The sequence below is a fragment of the Rhinatrema bivittatum genome, chromosome 3 (genome assembly GCF_901001135.1).
Source record: "Rhinatrema bivittatum chromosome 3, aRhiBiv1.1, whole genome shotgun sequence".
Classification (NCBI taxonomy): domain Eukaryota; kingdom Metazoa; phylum Chordata; class Amphibia; order Gymnophiona; family Rhinatrematidae; genus Rhinatrema; species Rhinatrema bivittatum.
In genome coordinates, this window is record NC_042617.1 from 246,978,712 (window position 1) to 246,996,896 (window position 18,185).

General features: G+C 47.0%; 1 protein-coding gene across 1 annotated transcript in view; it reads right to left on the bottom strand.

Moving 5' to 3' along the window:
- Positions 1–9,654, bottom strand: part of MOXD1 (monooxygenase DBH like 1) — a 211,900-nt gene extending 202,246 nt beyond the window's left edge. The window contains 1 exon segment of the mRNA XM_029594406.1: positions 9,244–9,654. Coding sequence (XP_029450266.1) covers positions 9,244–9,513 — 270 coding nt within the window. The 5' untranslated portion in view covers positions 9,514–9,654.
- Between the last annotated feature and the right edge of the window lie 8,531 nt (positions 9,655–18,185).

Consider the following 18,185-nt stretch of genomic DNA (forward strand, 5'->3'; position numbering starts at 1 on the left):
GAATGCCCTCCCAGAGTGGGTGAAGGTGACTAAAATGGTAATAGACTTCAAGAAGACATGGGATAAACACAGACAATGCTTAGCTGCAAATAAGTGAAGAGATTGCAGAAGAAATAATTAGCAATTGGGTCTGTTTGGCAAGTTTTTATTGCAAGTACATAAAATCTAGAGGTCCTAACAGAAAAACTAGTGCTCACATAGCCAGATCTGCCTGGCAGGCTGTAATGCTATGATAGAATCAGTTAGCAGCTGAATCTGGCTGGCAGACTGCAAATATAGTATAACTAGAAATCCTAGCGGAAACACAGATGCTCATGTACCCAAGTCCATAATGTTGACTAGTAAAAATGTCTAGTTCATCAAGTTGACTAGTAAGAATGTCTTTTAAGATTTGATGTTTATCTTATATTTTAGAATTGCTATTTTAAGTTTTATTGGTGCTTATTATTCTATTTTATGTTTTTTATGACACTGTAAACTGTCTTGACTTTTATAGTATAGTTCTATGTTTATTTTTATGACAATATAAACCGTTGTGATGGAAACTCTAAACAACGGTATATAAAATTCTATAAATAAAATAAAAATAAAGAATATGCTTCGAGAATTTATTTTTTGTTTTGCTTTTGTTTCATGCTGTTTTGTGGCTTTTTTTAGGTTTTGTTAGGATTTTTTTGTTTCTTTCCAAGTTTGCCTTGACTCAAATAGGGTGAACTAACAGCAAATAATGCACACTAAAATGAAACTTGGAAAAAAACGTAATGATCACATTTTCATTTTACAAATGAAATGAAACAAAATAGACAATTTTGTCGAAACTGCTCTATTTTGTTAAAAACAAAAACATGCATCTATTGACTAGATCAATGCAGCAAGTTCATGCTGGTGGGAATCCTTCCGAGACGGCTATAGGGATTTAAAAAGCTGAATGTTTAGGTGACAGCTGTGCCAATGTTAGTGAGTGTTTGGATTATTGTGGGATCTTGTGTTTGGAATTGGGAGGAAAGGGATAACGGATGTAAACTAAAATGTGGATGCCAAATGCTCAGCAACCCAAAAGCGTGCAGCACAGTGGAGAAAGATGCCAAACATTGTTTTGGATAAGGAGCGATATCCTACAGGCAGTCATGCTATATGGTTGGCAGTAGAGATATATCCCTGAGAGTTTGGACAGGAATAACTGCAGAGACTAGACTTTTTCTGCTATGTTACTTCGAGTGAACCAGGTAAATTCACTGTAGTATCACAGAGGTCGGTACTGCAACCAGAATTCTATATGGATTAAGAGTGGACTCCTTGATCATGCACAGTAGAGGGCCAAAGTTAAGCTCTGGCAAAAGTAGGACAAAAAAGTGCAAAAAGCTTACAACTCAATTTGCTTGCCCAGGACTTCAATTTCCTGAAAGTTCTGAAGGAAAAAAAAAAACCCACAAGAAAAAAAAAAAAAAATCATGTAAGCAACACTGTGGAGCTTTTGCTGAAAAGGGTGAAATTTAAGTCCCACGAAGGGTTTTTTGTTCCTGCTAATTTTCTCTCCTTTCAGGAGTTGCAGGAAATCAAAGCCTTAGGCAAAAGATGTGCTCCTTCCAAACTGTGCAAACAAACTGACTCAAGGGCTTTTCCCCCACCTGTTTTAGAACATGAGACTGTGCCAGCCTGAGTCAGACGAAGGATCCGACAGTGGCCAGTCCCAAAGAGTAGGGTCCAGTTTCTTTTTGCTCACTCCCAGGGCTAAGCAGTGGCTTTCTCATATTGAGCTATGGACTTTTCCTCCAGGAACTAATCCAAACCCCTTTCAAATCTCGCTTTGCTAGACGCTTGGACCACATCCTCTGCCAACTAATTCTACAGCTTAATTGTGAGTTAACGTGAAAAAAAAAAAATGCTCTCTCCATTTGTTTTAAATCTGCTACCTGTTAATTTCATGGAGCGTCCCCCCTAGTCCTATTTGAAAGGTTAAATAACCATTCCCTATTAAATTGTTCCACACCACTTATGATTTTATGTATCATATGCCCTCTCAGTCGTCTCTTCTCCAGGCTGAAAAGCCCTAACCTCTGTCACCTCTTATCATAGGGGAGTCCTATAATCCTCTATCATTTTTGTTGCTTCTCTTTGTACCTTTTCTAGTTCTGCTATCGCATTCTTGAGATGGGACAACCAGAAATGCACACAATACTCGAGGTGTGGTTGCATTATGACATTCAGTTTTACTCTCCATGCCTTTCTATCTGCTTTTTCAACCAACGCCACCCACTGAGCTGAGGATTTCAACGTACTGTCTGCAGTGGCTCCAAGATCTTTTTCCTGGGTAATGACTCCTAATGCAAAACCCAGCATTGTGTACCCATATTTAGGATTACTTCTCCCTATGTACATCACTTTGCCCTTGTCCATGTAGATGCTTAGTTCCCCAGTCTGACAAGGTCCTTCTGCAGTTCCTCACAGTCTGCTTGTGTTTTAACTATTTTTGTCAACTGCAAATTTGATTTCTTCACTCCTGTTTTCTGGGGGCCCATGCTTTGCATTAGGGGTGGAAAGAAGAAAAATTTTCATTTCGTTTTTCATTTCATTTTCGGGGGGATTGATTTTCCACAAATTTTGTTTCATCAAATGTTTATTTGGTTTATTTCATTAAAAAACAAAATACATATTTAAACAAAAAAAAAAAAAGAAATGGGGTCTTCTACCCAAAAAAATGTCAGAGTCAGGATCTTCCCTGGCCCCTACTTACCCGATTTGGGGGATCCGACATCAAGGCCTTGGCCAGGCCGAAGCCTGGGATTTGCATACAGATAGGACGAAATTGCACAGACCTATCACAGCCTAGGTTACACGAGGCTGACACTTGAGCCTGAGCGTTCCGACACCTAGGCCTAGGCTGAAGCCTCAGCCTTGCATAGGCTTAGGCTGCAGTAAGCGGCCATGACAGCAGCCTACACAAGGCCCAGGCTTTAAGGCCAGGACCAGATGCCTTAGCCTGGACCCAGACCCAGGCCCAGGCCCAAAGCTTCAAACTGGTCCAGAGTGAGTCCTGATGCCAGGGCCTCGGCCCGGACCCAGGCCCGAAGCCAGGACCCAACCCGGAGGCTGAGTCCCAATGCTTGGGCCTCAGCCTAGGCCTGACACTGCGAAACGGTTTGGAGACCGAGTCCCAGGCCCAACACTGGGACACAATGTCTGGGCCTTAGCCTAGGCTGGGGCCTGGGTCCAGATCAGATGCCACAACCTGGACAGCATCATTTTGCTTTCAAGCACTGAAGAAAGAAGACGAAGCTCCCAGGCCTGGGCCTGACCGTGGGCCTTGGCCCAGGCATCAGGACCCAGCCTCTGGGTCAGATCACAGGGTCGGGTCACAGTGTCAGGCCAGGGTTCAGGCTGAGGCCCTGGCATCAGAACTCATCTCCAGTCTGGTCGCGGCATCAGGCCAGGGTTCGGGTCCCATCCTATCCTGAGGCCCCAGCGTCGGTACCCAGCCTCTGGGTCGGGTCAAGGTGTAGGGCTTGGGTCAAGGCCAAAACCCCAGCATCGGGATCCAGTCTCCAGACCAGGTTGTGGCATCAGGCCAGGGCCATGGCACAGGCCCCAGCCTAAGCCAAGGCCTAGCTGTCAAGACCTGGCCTCCAGATTGGGTCTAAACAAAGGGCTTGGGCCCCAGCCAAGGCCCAAGTGTCGGGATCCAGCCTCCATGTTGGTTCCTGGCATCAGGCCGGTCTGGACCTAGCTTCTAGATGGGTCATGGCCTCGGTGTTTGGACCCGGCACTGGGTCAGATCATGCGTTGAGTATGGGCCAGGGCCAGGGCCAGGGCCCCAGGCTGAGGCCCCAGCCTCAGGACCCGGCCTCCAGGTCAAGTCACCACATCGGGTGTGAGTCTGGGCTGAGGACCCAGTGTCGGGCCTGAGCCTGGACCATGACATTGGAACCCCAGAGCAGGCCTCGGTTTATCAGGCTGCAGTCTATGCCTAGGCAAGGCCTTGTCGTCACACCCTGGCCTAGGCCAAGGCCCTTGCTTTGGGTCTGGGCCTACTCCATAAGCAAGACTCTCGCTTTGGACCTGGGCCTAGATTTACCAGATCAATTTTGTTTTCAAAATAAAACATGAAAACCAATGAAATTTCATCAGATTTTCAATCATTTCGCTTTGATAATGAAACATCCCTAAGAAATAGGGCCCTATCCACAGCAGGTCCTACTCAATGGAATACTCTCCCACCAGACCTCCGATAGGACCCCTGCCCATTTTCCTTCAAGAAAAAACTCAAAACAGGGTTATTCAAACTAGCGTTTCCAGAACCCGCATGTTAACCAATATATTCTCACCATAGTCTCAACATATCCCTACCAATCTCCTCGCAAGTATGATTTGCTACTATTCGCTTTCAAACTCGCTCTTATTCACTCTAAACACACGTTCCCTCGATGAGGGCCACAGATACCCTTTGGTCTTGTTTCCCATGTCTTTCTTTCTTTTCAAGCCCTTTGCACCTCATCTATCTTCCTCTCACCCTTATTGCAACCAAGCCCAAGTAATTGGATCGATCGCTTATTGTAACTGTATTGCTATGTAATTTCAAATTGTTTAAGTTGTTATTTTTATTTTCATACCATGTTACTCAAAGTTTGCTTAGATGTTTCTTGTTCTATGTAATGCCCACAGGCAAGTTTTATTGTTCACTGTAAACCGGTTTGATTTGTATCCAATGCAAGAAGATCAGTATATAAAAGCTATAAATAAATAAATAAATAAATAAATAAAACAAAATAGGAAATTTTGTCTAATTTCCTGTTTCATTTCTCCTGAATGCATTACTATGTGACATGTCCTGATTGGGGTAGATTTTAAAAGAAGCACGCGCAGCCTACATGTACACCTAATTTTATAACCTGTGCAGGCGTGCACATGTTATAAAATCCAGGGTCGGCGTGTGCAAGGGGGTGCACAATTGTGCACCTTGCGCGTGCTGAGCCGTGCTGCCTTCCTCCGCTCCCTCCCCCCTAACCTAACCTTCCCACCCCTTCCCCTAACCTTTCCCCCCTAGCCCTGCTCTAACCCCCCCTTGACTCGTCTTACCTTTTGCGCCTGCCTCCGAACAGGCACAAGTTGCACGCACCGGCAGCTTGCCGGCATGCGATCCCCCGACACAGCGGCAATGGTGAATAAAACGGAAAATGTCATAATGCCTTTATATCGCTACATGGTGAGACCGCACCTTGAATACTGTGTACAATTCTGGTCGCCGCATCTCAAAAAAGATATAATTGCGATGGAGAAGGTACAGAGAAGGGCTACCAAAATGATAAGAGGAATGGAACAGCTCCCCTATGAGGAAAGACTAAAGAGGTTAGGACTTTTCAGCTTGGAGAAGAGACGACTGAGGGGGGATATGATAGAGGTGTTTAAAATCATGAGAGGTCTAGAACGGGTAGATGTGAATCGGTTATTTACTCTTTCGGATAATAGAAAGACTAGGGGGCACTCCATGAAGTTAGCATGGGGCACATTTAAAACTAATCGGAGAAAGTTCTTTTTTACTCAACGCACAATTAAACTCTGGAATTTGTTGCCAGAGAATGTGGTTCGTGCAGTTAGTATAGCGGTGTTTAAAAAAGGACTGGATAAGTTCTTGGAGGAGAAGTCCATTACCTGCTATTAAGTTCACTTAGGGGCGGATTTTCAGAGCCCTGCTCGCGTAAATCCGCCCAAAACCGGGCGGATTTACGCAAGCAGGGCCCTGCGCGCCGGGAAGCCTATTTTACATAGGCCTCCCGGCGTGCGCAGAGCCCCGGGACTCACGTAAGTCCCGGGGTTTTCGGAGGGGGCGTGTCGGGGGGCGGGCCCGAACCGCGCGGCGTTTTCGGGGCGTGTCGGGAGCGTTCCGGGGGCATGGCTACGGCCCGGGGCGGCCCGGGGGCGTGGCCGCGCCCTCCGGACCCGCCCCCAGGTCGCGTCCCGGCGCGCAGGAGGCCCGCTGACGCGCGGGGATTTACGCCTCCCTCTGGGAGGCGTAAATCCCCCGACAAAGGTAAGGGGGGGGTTTAGACAGGGCCGGGCGGGTGGGTTAGGTAGGGGAAGGGAAGGGAAGGTGAGGGGAGGGGAGGGCAAAGGAAAGTTCCCTCCAAGGCCGCTCCGATTTCGGAGCGGCCTTGGAGGGAACTGGGGTAGGCTGCGCGGCTCGGCGCGCGCCGGCTATACGAAATCGATAGCCTTGCGCGCGCCGATCCAGGATTTTAGCGGATACGCGCGGCTCCGCGCGTATCTACTAAAATCCAGCGTACTTTTGTTTGCGCCTGGAGCGCAAACAAAAGTAGGCTATTCGCGCTCGTTTTAAAATCCGCCCCTTAGAGAATAGCCACTGCCATTAGCAATGGTTACATGGAATAGACTTAGTTTTTGGGCACTTGCCAGGTTCTTATGGCCTGGATTGGCCACTGTTGGAAACAGGATGCTGGGCTTGATGGACCTTTGGTCTGACCCAGTATGGCATTTTCTTATGTTCTTATTGTCTGACCCATTCCTCCTCATTTTCTGCTAACCGTGCCTGAAATGTTTGCAGCTGCTGCTCAAGAGTAGATATCTTATGCTCATTGCTTAAGGGTTTCATACTCAGCTTTATTACTCTCTCTGCACTCCCATACTTTACAAAGGACAGGGAGTAATACTGAGACTCTTCCTTTCTTCCCCAATCTAATTTTCTTTAGACAAGATGCAACGGCACGGGGAGAATCTAAAACCTCTATCTCCCAATTCTCTTTCTCCCTAGTCTCTGCCACTATATCCCATGTACCTCTAGTCTACCCTGGGCCTCAGGGAACCTGCTCTTCTGTTCCCTTCTCCTTGTGCCATTTACTACACAATGGCAAAATAAAAACACGATATCTAAGGAATAAAAATGCATAGAAAAGCAATCAACCACTCAGTGATACCTGAATTCCTATGAACTGAAAGCTGGACTCCCATCCTCGTTGCCAATTTTGTTCTGGATGCAAACCAATCACTCACTTTTTGCATCAGTATCTGACAAGGCTTACCTTAATAATACTAAAACACCTCAGTGCCAGGTGAAAAGTAATAATGGATTTATTATTAGTTTATAGAAATAATTTACATATAACACTGAATGCTACAAAAAAAAACCTCTAAATAGTTGATTGCAAATAATAATTATAACAGAGAATACTTAAATATACATAAAGATAACAAAGCATACATTCCTAACCACAAGGGCTCAAGAGATCTGTCTGGGGTCTGTGCTGATGTTCTAATCATTTTCAGTTTTGCCTGCTTTTATGCAGTTTGAGAAATCCTAGCAGAAGAAATCTAACACTAGCAGATGCAGAAGGTAGAAATGAGCAAACTAGTCTGCCTCCCTGTCAGGGCAATACAGTAAAGTCACATGGAAAACGAGCGCTCGGTGTTGAGCACCCACTTTCCTAATGCGCGCCCAGCCACCTCTCCTGAGCGCGCGATACAATATTTAAATGAGGGGGGGTCACGCTAAAAGTAGGCGCTAGGGACAACTGCGCGCCCCTAGCACCTCCATGGCAGCGGGCGCCCAGGGTAGGTGGCTGTCAACGGGTTAGGAAAACGGATGCTCAATTTTACAAGCTTCCGTTTTCCTAATCTGTGCACAGCCACGGGTTCGGAAAAGGGTCGCTGGTTAATTGAGCATCCCTTTTCCAAACCTAACCACAGGCCCTTTTTTTTTTTTTTTTTTACTTTTTGGGTCATCCAACTTAATATCGCCGTGATATTAAGTCGGAGGACGTACGGAAAAGCAGTATGGTAAGTGCTATTAGTTTCCGGAGGGGGAGGGGTTGGATGCGCGTTTTGGACGTGCTTATGCTGTAAGGGGTTTTGGACGTGTCCAAACGTGTTAAACAGTGTGCTCAGCTTACTGTATCGGCCTGTTTTCTTATCTAGTTGGGGCAGTCCTAATCAACAGCATCTGCCCATGTGAGAGACACCTCCCTTCAGCTGTAAACATTAGCAGAGAGCTCTATTAAACTCTAAAACTATTATTTGGGGATGTGCAAACAGTAAGTAATTATGCAAGCAGTAATTATGTGGGGGATTTGATGTCAGGAACATTCTGTGTGCCTACACACGTAAATTAAGTTATCAGGCCCAGAATCAGTTTTTCTATAAGCCTAGGTACATTCTGTCTGTGTGTGGCTCTGCGTTCATCAAGCAAAATAATCCCGTAAGAACTCCTTACTCCATTTTCCATATCCTTGATGTGGAAGTTAAAACAGCATAGATCCAGGACAGATGCCTGATGTTCTGCACTATTTTCCTTTCTCTATCGGTAAAGCTGACCGTTTAGTACTACTCTCTGTTTTCTATCTTTTAACCGGTTATCATTCCACAATAAGACATTGCCTGCCATTCCAGGTCTTTTTCATTTTCCAAGATTCTCATGAGGGACTTTATCAAATGCCTTTTGAAAATACAGATACCCTATATTGATTGTCTCACCTTTATTCACATGCTTAATTCTAATAGCTTAGTGACCTCTTTTTGATAAATCCATGCTAGCTCTTCCTCTATCCATATGATCAATAATTATGATCTTAGCAATAGCTTCCACCATTTTACCCAGCACCAACCTCTGGCTCACTGGTCAGTAGTTACTTTGATTAGCTTCAACCTTTTTTGAAAAGTGCTGTCACATTTACTGCCCTCCAGACATGAGAAAGCACATGCATATACACCCCTTGCCCTATTCTCTCTGATCCATAAATCTGATTACCCTATTTGGAAGGAAGCTGCTCCTTACTTTCTCTCACTACCTTTCAGAATGGAGAACGACTCTAGACAGGAAGGGATAGAAAAGAGATGCAGATACTGCCAAGAGATTTTCTCAGCAGGGCTTCAACAGCTTTGAAATTACAACACTTTTTTTTTTTTTTTTAAGTTTGTTGGTTTTTTAAACAGGTCATTTAAAAAGCTACATCTGGGAGCGCAAAACCTCGAATGTCTGCATTCCCCGAAGGAGATCGTGGAAACTTAGGCAGAGTCGAGGCAGAGACCTTCTGGTCTGCAGCAAACTAACCTCCTCCATGTAAGCGACCGAAAGATACAGGTGCAGGAGGAAATCCGATTTCGCCTTCTTGATCTTCGAAGGCTATGGGGCGAGGCGCCGGGGCCACGCCGATCCCTTTGCGTCCCGGCGACTGGAGTGGGAAGGTCGCACGGTCCTCCCCCCATCCCCCACGCGGAAACCGCTGCTGGACCACTTACGTGCAGGTAGGGCCGGCCCCTGTCCACTCCTCCGATCACAATGTCCGAGGACGCCATGGCCCCGCTGCGGGAGAGCCCGAAGCCCACGTAGCCCCGCGTCTGCACCTCCAGCCGGAAGGCGATGCCGCCCCCGCCGGCGCCCCAGCGCAGCCGGTACTTGCCGCCGCCGTCCAGCACCGCGCTGTGCCGGTAGCGCCGCTGCCCTTCACCGGGGCTGGCGGCCAGGCTGAGCCCGGCGAGGAGGGAGAGCACGAGCAGAGCCCTGCACATCCTGCTGCCGGGGCACGGGGAGCTCTGGCGAGGAGAGCCGCCTTTCAAAGGATCCGCCAAAAGCCAGCCTCTCTCCCCCACCCCCTCCACTCCTCCTCCGGGGGGGAGGGCGCGGGCTCCGATTCACGCTGCAGCTTGCCCGTGCCTGCTGCTGACCATTCGCCCAAATAGGGCATTTTGCGCCACAACACAACCGGAAAACAAACAGCGATCGCAAGTTGTCGGGAAGAGGAGGAACACACAAAGTTCACTCTATTTTTTTTTTATCCTGATTAGTGTTTTTGTTTGTTTTCGAAAGAATAGCGCGTGGTCCGCCCTCTGGAGGGGCAGAAAGGGCGCCAGTGCGGGGTCAAAGTCATTTATTAGAACCCCCCCTTCCAAATATGGCTTTTATCTGGGTCTCTTTCTCTTGCCCATCCTCTTTCCGTTTGCCCAGAATCCCAGGCAGGTACTGAAGAGAGCAGGATGATCAGTCCTAAACACCTCACCCCTTCCCACCCAGTTCATTTTTGCAAGAAACTGCAAAATCTCCCCAGCACCACCCAGGCACGATGTGGGGAACCAAGGAGTGCAAAGGATATGGGGACGTCCATCATCCTTAAAAAATAATAATAATTAAACAAACAAAAACATACAAACAGAAAGAACTTGTTATGCCATCAGTCACAGGCGGCTGCAACCACACTTACATCCTGCACCGTTCTCCAGCCCTCCCCGGGTCTGCTCATGGCACAGGCCATCGGGGAAAGATTAAATGATTTCTTTGCTTCCCTGTTTACTGAAGAGGATGTTGGGGAGGTACCCGTAATGGAGAAGGTTTTCATGGGTAATGATTCAGATGGACTGCATCAAATCACGGTGAACCTAGAAGATGTGGTAGGCCTGATTGACAAACTGAAGAGTAGTAAATCACCTAGACCGGATGGTATACACCCCAGAGTTCTGAAGGAACTAAAAAATGAAATTTCAGACCTATTAGTAAAAATTTGTAACTTATCATTAAAATCATCCATTGTACCTGAAGACTGGAGGATAGCAAATGTAACCCCAATATTTAAAAAGGGCTCCAGGGGCGATCCGGGAAACTACAGACCGGTTAGCCTGACTTCAGTGCCAGGAAAAATAGTGGAAAGTGTTCTAAACATCAAAATCACAGAACATATAGAAAGACATGGTTTAATGGAACAAAGTCAGCATGGCTTTACCCAGGGCAAGTCTTGCCTCACAAATCTGCTTCACTTTTTTGAAGAACCCTATGTAGTGGACCCTTGACCCGAAGCGAGAGGTCACCCACCTTAGGAACCTGGTGCCCTTCGTCTCCGGAAGGTGGAATCCAAAAGAGGTCAGCCCCTCAGTATCTCTGGAAATAGAGTCACAACACGGAGATACAGGCCAGGAACCTGACACGCAGTACCGGTTCCAGGCAGGGGTCAGTGTCGGATCTGGGCCTAGGCAGGCGGCCGGCAAGCAGAGTCAAAGTCCAATCCGGGTCCAGGCAGGCAGCAGGCAAAGCAGGGTCAAAATCCAATCCGGGTCTAGGCAGGCAGCAGGCAAATCAGAGTTAAAGTCCAAACCGGGTCTAGGCAGGCAGCAGGCAAAACAGGGTCAAAGTCCAATCCGGGTCTAGGCAGGCAGTAGGCAAGGCAGAGTCAAGGAAGGCAGGAGTCCGAGCACAACACATCACCACAAGCAAAGCAAGGAACCTGTTGAAAGGCAATCAGTCTCTCACTGAGCCGCCTTTAAATCTCCCTCCTTGGCTGACGTCATCTTCCGGGGACGGCCCGTACTCCGCGCCTCGACCACGCCACTGCCGACGCTGCTCCTCGGGGGGATGCCATCTTAGTGCCGTGGCCAGAGCGCCGCGACCCGCGCACATGAGGAGCCGGGACGGACCCGCTGGAGGAGGTAGGGGGACCCGATCGCCATTTTGACTACTGGCAGCCGACAGCCCAAGTCCAGGAGATCGCTCCCGGACCGCTCCTGGACCACCAGGGACTTTTGGCAGGTCTTGGGGGGGTCAGGAGGGTGGGGGTTGTAGTAAATTCATTTTGGAGGTCTTGGAGTCAGGAGGGTGGGGGATTTTGTTAGATTTTTACTTTTTTATTAAAGATTTGTCTGCGAGCCAGATGCAGCCATCAAAAGAGCCATATATGGCTCCCGAGCCACAGGTTCCTGACCCCTGCCTTAGACCAAAGATGAGCAAACTGAACTGCAGTCCTACTATCATCCATGCAATCAGTCAGCCCCCACATATTTCTCTCGTATATCTGGATACCTGGTCTGGTGTTAGTTTTTGGCCAATCAATCAGCTCTTGAACCAGGTACCGAGTAATGAGACAATCGTACTATTAGCCAGTGGCTCAGACACTCACAGTCACAAAGACACACACACACAGCATTTGCTGTTGTGTTGCTGTTCATGTGCTCATTCAGCAAGTGTTCCCCTGCTCCCAGCACTGCTGCATCATTATGTAAAAGCTGGTGCTTGCTGCCAGCCCTTCCTCATATTGCCACACTCCCCTCCCTTTCCCATTCTCACCCCTTCTTGGCACTCTCATGCTCCAGGAGATTCACCGGTTCCACAGCTCCTCTCAGAGCTCAGCCCAGCCATCACAGACAGAAGCATCACTAACACTGCACAGCCATCTCCTTCTGGCTCATCTTCTTCCTTTCTATTACAGTAGCTTGCCTCAACTTCTCAGGGCCTCCCCCACCCCATTCTCATTGACTGTGTGCAGCACAATCTGCTGCTTTTATGGTTCCCTATGCCAGCGTTTCCCTGTTTTACACCCAAGGCACACCTACATTAACAAAAATGTGTGACACACCATCCTCCACAGAGCAGGCAGTGCAGACATGGAGAGGACTCATAAGGCCAAAAAAGCTAGGGAAGCAATGAAAGCCCCCACCAATCTCTTCCAACACAGAAACGAGAGCTCAAAGACACACGTCCATTCTTCCCAAGGTAAAAGGAAGAAATCAGTGTAGTGTGAGCAGCCGGCTCAGTTAGTTACGGTGGCTGCCACATGTGGCTGACAGAGCTCTTTTGCTGCTGCTCCTAACATTCAAAATCAGTTACATCCAGTGCACACTCTCCCCATCTCACTCAGCCTGGGGATAAGACAGAGGCTTCAAGAACTCAGACAGGGAAAATGAGGAGAGGCTATGTGCACTGTGTCTGCTGCACAAAGCGGGTCCCAGCTATCTCTTGCCCTGCCTGCTGCCCATTTACCACCAAAGTACAGGGCTCATGCTGTAGCTAGGATGAGGTAAGCACGATTGCACACATTCTCAGAAAGGAGCGCCTGTCAGTTTAAGAGCCACCACAGATGTCTCTTGTTGCGTCAAGGTGCTAAGAGCAGAGCTCAGGTGGTGGCCTGGATCAGAGCATCAGGTAGTGGAGACTTTTCCATGGCACACCTGATCAGGTCTGAAGGCGCACTGGTTGAGAAGCACTGCCCTAGGCTTTGCTCTACCTACCTACTTCTGTTGGGGGTGGGGGGAAGAGTACCAGAAATGATCCATACTGCTGGCTTCCTCCAGGGCTTGAGAAAAAGAAAAATTAAGCCATGGCTAAAGCTATATGCATTACTGCTGGAGCAGAGACTGGGAAGAGCCTGGCCCATGGCAGCAAACTCCAGGCAGAATTCAGCTTTCTCGAGTGGAGCAGGTCTTCAGAGACATAGGAAAACCTTACAGCCTTGCACCTTCTTAGCTGCAGCCTAATCCTCCACACACACAATTAAAAATTATGCATTTGTAATAAGATTTTACATGAAAAATGCACATTTATAGTACTGTCTTCTGAAGTAAAAATATTACAGTATTTTTACTATATTTATATGCACTGCTGTGGTATCGACCAGAAAACCCTGCTAAAAAGTAGAAGGATATTTGGTATTCATATTTAACAATCATTGGGTGTGGGCTTAGCACTCAGTAAGCAATGAGTAAATCAAACTAAAATAACAATTATAGCAAACTTCACATATCAAAAATGCACTAATTGCCAACACTCAGATAGTAACAACCCTACCTATGAAAGACAACATTGCAACTATTACTCCAGACCCTAAAACATCAATACACTTCCTATTAGGAAAAATAGAACAAGCCAAGCTGCTTCAGATCCCCACACAGAAACTACACCCTAACAGAATACCTCACCTCGGTCTGACAGGTAGAATACAGACAGACCCTCAAGTACAGAATAGAAAGACTATAAAGTATAAACAGAAATATGCACACAGAAACCAAACGGGAAATTGCCACTAGTCATATTCTGTATGCAACGCAACAATGGATAAACATTGCTATTCCTCATGACAAATAAAATCAAGAAATATTACTACTTAACATTTCTATAGTGCTATTTGACGTATGCAGCACTGTACAAAGGACACACAAGAGACAGTCCGTGCTCAACACATCTTACAATCTAATCAAGACAAACACATAAAATATAATAGTAAAACTATACTAAAGAAAAAATACAAAATATTTCAAAACAGCTGATGACTAGAACATCCAATAATTAAAACTAATTGGGAATTTTAAAAAATATTTTTCCAACATCAATAAATTATTTAAAAAATAAAGACATCAAATAACTAATAAAGATTAAACAAATCCACCAATCTCCATACCTGCGAACATTTGATTCAGTCATCATAAAATCCATAATATAATCGGGCTTGGTAGTGTGTCCCTCAGTGCTCGCACATGTTCCTCAGCCCGCCGATAGATGGCGCAGACGGCTCCCTGGCCGCCTTGGAGGCTCAAACATGCCGTACAGGAGCCATGTCACAACACCAGCTACAAGAGGTACTCCTGGGGGAATTCAGCGCTACTGTGGAATGCAGATTTTGAGCAGAATTCCTCCTTCCCACAGATTTCCTCCCTCACCTCACCGATTTTCTCCCTCGCCGGAAGACTATTCAAAACCGGAAGGACAGCGGCCATCGCGGGACAGGCAGAAAATAGCAGAGGAGACCCTGACATGCCACGAAGGAGCGCATCCCGCAGCACATGCTCCGTTCGCAGCGAAAATGAAGGCCCGGCGTACCGTTCGCGGCGAAAAGGGAAGGCCCCTGTGTGCCGCGATCGGCTCACCCGGGCCTTCATCTTCGCCACGAACGGAGTGTGTGCCACGGGACACGCTTCGTTCGTGGCATGCCGGGGTCTCCGCTGCTATTTTCTGCTCAAGGCGAAAATGGAAGGCCTCCGTGTGCCGCGAACGGCACGCTGGGCCTTCATTTTCACTGCGAACGGCGCACCAGACCTTCATCTTCACCGCGAACGGCGCGGGTCCCACGGCATGCCAGTGAGAGAGAATGCGTGTCGGGGAGGGGAGGGTGAGAGAGAGCATGGGGGGGGATGCCGGTGAAAGAGAATGTGTGTGTGAGGGGGGGGGGTGACAGAGATCATGGTTGGTAAGAGGGGAGTGGGGAGGGTGTGAGAGAGAGCATGGAAGGTAAGAGAGGGTGGGTGGGGGGGATGCTTGAGTGTGGGTTTCAAACAGAGGGAGCCTATATGAGGTGAGGGGAATGCCGGTGAGAGAGAATGTGTGTGTGAGAGAGGAGAGGGGGTGTGGGGGAGTGCGAGAGACAGCTTGGTAAATAAACTTTGCCAGCCCTGGCTTTAGCAAATGTGCCTCCACGTCCCTGGCCCTGGGTGAAAACAATTTAGTTTTTCCTTTTCAGCTAATGCTTCCATACAAAAGCATATGTGACAATAAAAAGGCTCGCCGCCCGGGCGTAGAACAAGTACAGTTGCTAGTATAAATAGAAACCTGCAGACAAAAACTTAATTAGAAACCACAATAAGCCAGATACAGTATATATAAAAACAGAAATATTACCATTCCCTATATAAAACATCAAGCATAAAACCAAGAAATATAAAATATAACAGTAAAACCATACAAAAAAATTAACAAATATTTAAAAAATATCCAATAAATATTAATTTACTGTTTTTAAATATGTTTTTGGTGTTTGGAGGCACATGAAATTATACCCAATAATTAAAAATAAGATTAAAAAAATTGTGCGCTCTCCATACCTAGGAACATTTGATATCCAGTCATCTTAAAGTCTCCCGATATTGTCATTGATTAGCAGGAGAGAGGTAAGTGCACAAATGTTCTCCTCCCTCCCTCACACATACACAGACATATTCATCACACAGACAGAAGCACCCTCCTTCTCTCACAAACACATACACACGGAAGCAGATCTCTCACATGCATAATTGTGCCCCTCCTTTTTCTTTGGCTCTGCCAGCCTGAGTTCCAGTGCTGGTCTGATGTTCTTTTCATCGGCTCCTGTGACGGCCTGATTCTTTCTTCTTCGGCCCCACCGGCCTGGGCTCCAATGGTGGCTTGCAGCTTCTTTCGTCTGCCCTGCCGGCAGGGAAGAAAAAAAAGGTACAAGGGGGAAGATCTGTTGTGGGCTGGTGTTGGGCACAGTGGTACTGGTTCCTCAGGCATGGGGCCACTATGACCATGCAATTGGCTAGACCGGCCCACCGGGGCATGCCCGAAGCCACGATAGGCCAACCCCTGGATATATATATGTATATATATATGTATATATATATATATCTTAACACCGTGAGTGTTAAGATATATATATATATATCTGGGCTAGCCAGAGAACAGATTCAGGTTGGACTCTGACTGTTCTCTAATAACAACAAGAAATGAAAACAGAAGCAGCTCTGCTTACCTTCGCAGGTTATAAAATAAAGACAGCAATATAACTCATAGTTCAGCAGGCTTCCTTCTCCTCCCTGGGGCCCCCTCCCCTGTTCTCCCTGGGCCTAGCTTCTTATTCCCTTCTAAGAAGAACGCCCTCAGAACGGAACGTCCTTCTGTCTGTGGCTTAAGGTGGACGAGGCTAAATGCCTAGGCCAGGGGTTGTAAGGAGGGTCTAGCATACACTGACCAATGGCGCCGGTAGCCCCTGTGACATAGTATGGGCAAAGGCTATCAGCGCCATTTTGAGCGAGGCAGGCCAGACGGGACGGAGGAACAAATCACTCGCGGGACCCCACTGGACCACCAGGGATGTTGGTAAGTCTTGGGGAGGGATCGGGATGGTGTGGGGGGGGGTGGGGTTGTATTTAATGTTTTACAGTAAATTTTAATGCTTGGGGTGGGTATTTTTGAGCTTCGTTTTCCTGCGTCATTTTTTGGGCCAGTTTCGTTTTTCCCGCTTAGTTTTTTGTTCGTTTTTCCAAAAAACTAACCGAGGGAAAACAAACTTTGCCCCGAAGCGTCCGACTCAAAAAACGACCCGGTAGTAAAAAACGAAGCTCATCTCTAATCTACACTGCTCTAGCTTTATTCATCACCCTTTTTTGCCATTAATGCTAGAAGTATCTCTCAACTATCAGCTCTATATGTTTGTCTGCTGATATCATGCCTTATCCAATTAAATGTTATTGTTTCCTTTCTTGGATTCTATACCATTCTGGGTAGATGAGCATAAAGGTTTCCATACCTAAACCAACACTCAGACCCTTACATTTCTTCTGCCCACCCTCTAATTGTTTTCTCTAATTTGTGTAAACTGTCATTAGCTAGATGCATAGTTAAATATTATCTATTTTGATTTATCTTAATAATAACCATTTATCTATCACATTTCACCATATTCTGGGTGGTATGGGAAGTGTATGTATAACAAAAGGTCTTCCAATATGCAATTATAGGGCTAAATGTTGCACGCCCTGGCCGCACTAGGGCTGCAGCCCTGCTCACCTTCCAGACCCAGCCTCGACTGCTCCCCCGGTCTCTCCTGTGGTTGTAGCTAGCCATCTGCATCCTTGGGCTCCTAGCTCCTCGGCCTCCTCAACTCCGGACCCGGTTCCCTCCTGCTCCAGTGCTCCGCCTCCCTCATGGCACGGAGAGGCCCGCACCACGCCTTCCTGCAGTCGGCCCCTAGGCACGCGCACGCACGCACAGGGCCAACCTTTAAAGGCACCGCAGTGGGAAACCGCTCCCCGGTGCCCAGCGATGACGTCACCTGAGCCCTGCATAAAAGGCAGGGCTCAGCCCTCCATTCCTTGCCTTGGCAAACAGGTCGTCACAATGTGTGAACTAGTTGCCATCCTCGTTCCTGAGCTCCTGTGCTTGTTCCAGTGTTCCTGAGTTCCTGTGCTTGTTCCTGTGTTCCTGTTCTCGTTCCAGTGTTCCTGCATTGTTCCTGTGTTCCCGTGGTCCTTCCTGTGTTCCAGCTCCTGTTCCTGTGTTCCTTCATTCCTGAGTCAACGATCACATACTTTGTGTCAACATTCACCTTCTAATTCAACACCACTGCAAATAAATATTCTAGTTCATAATCATATATATCCTAGGATATCACAATAGCTACTATATAATCTAGTTAATATTCATACATTTTCTTGGTTGACATAACAATAAATACAAGATCTAATTCTACTAGCAATACACTTTACATCTTTCATTACTTATTGCTTGCTCCATTAACATTATCTCTGGTACTGACGTTGCAATTTTCAGTATATTGGTATTTTATGTTAAATCGTATCCATTTCTAAAGAGCCATGTTTTCAGTTCATGCTTGAAACGCTTTCTTTCTGTTATTGACGTAGTGATTCTGGAAGTGAGTTCCACAACTTGGGGCCTGCTATGGAAAACATTTGAT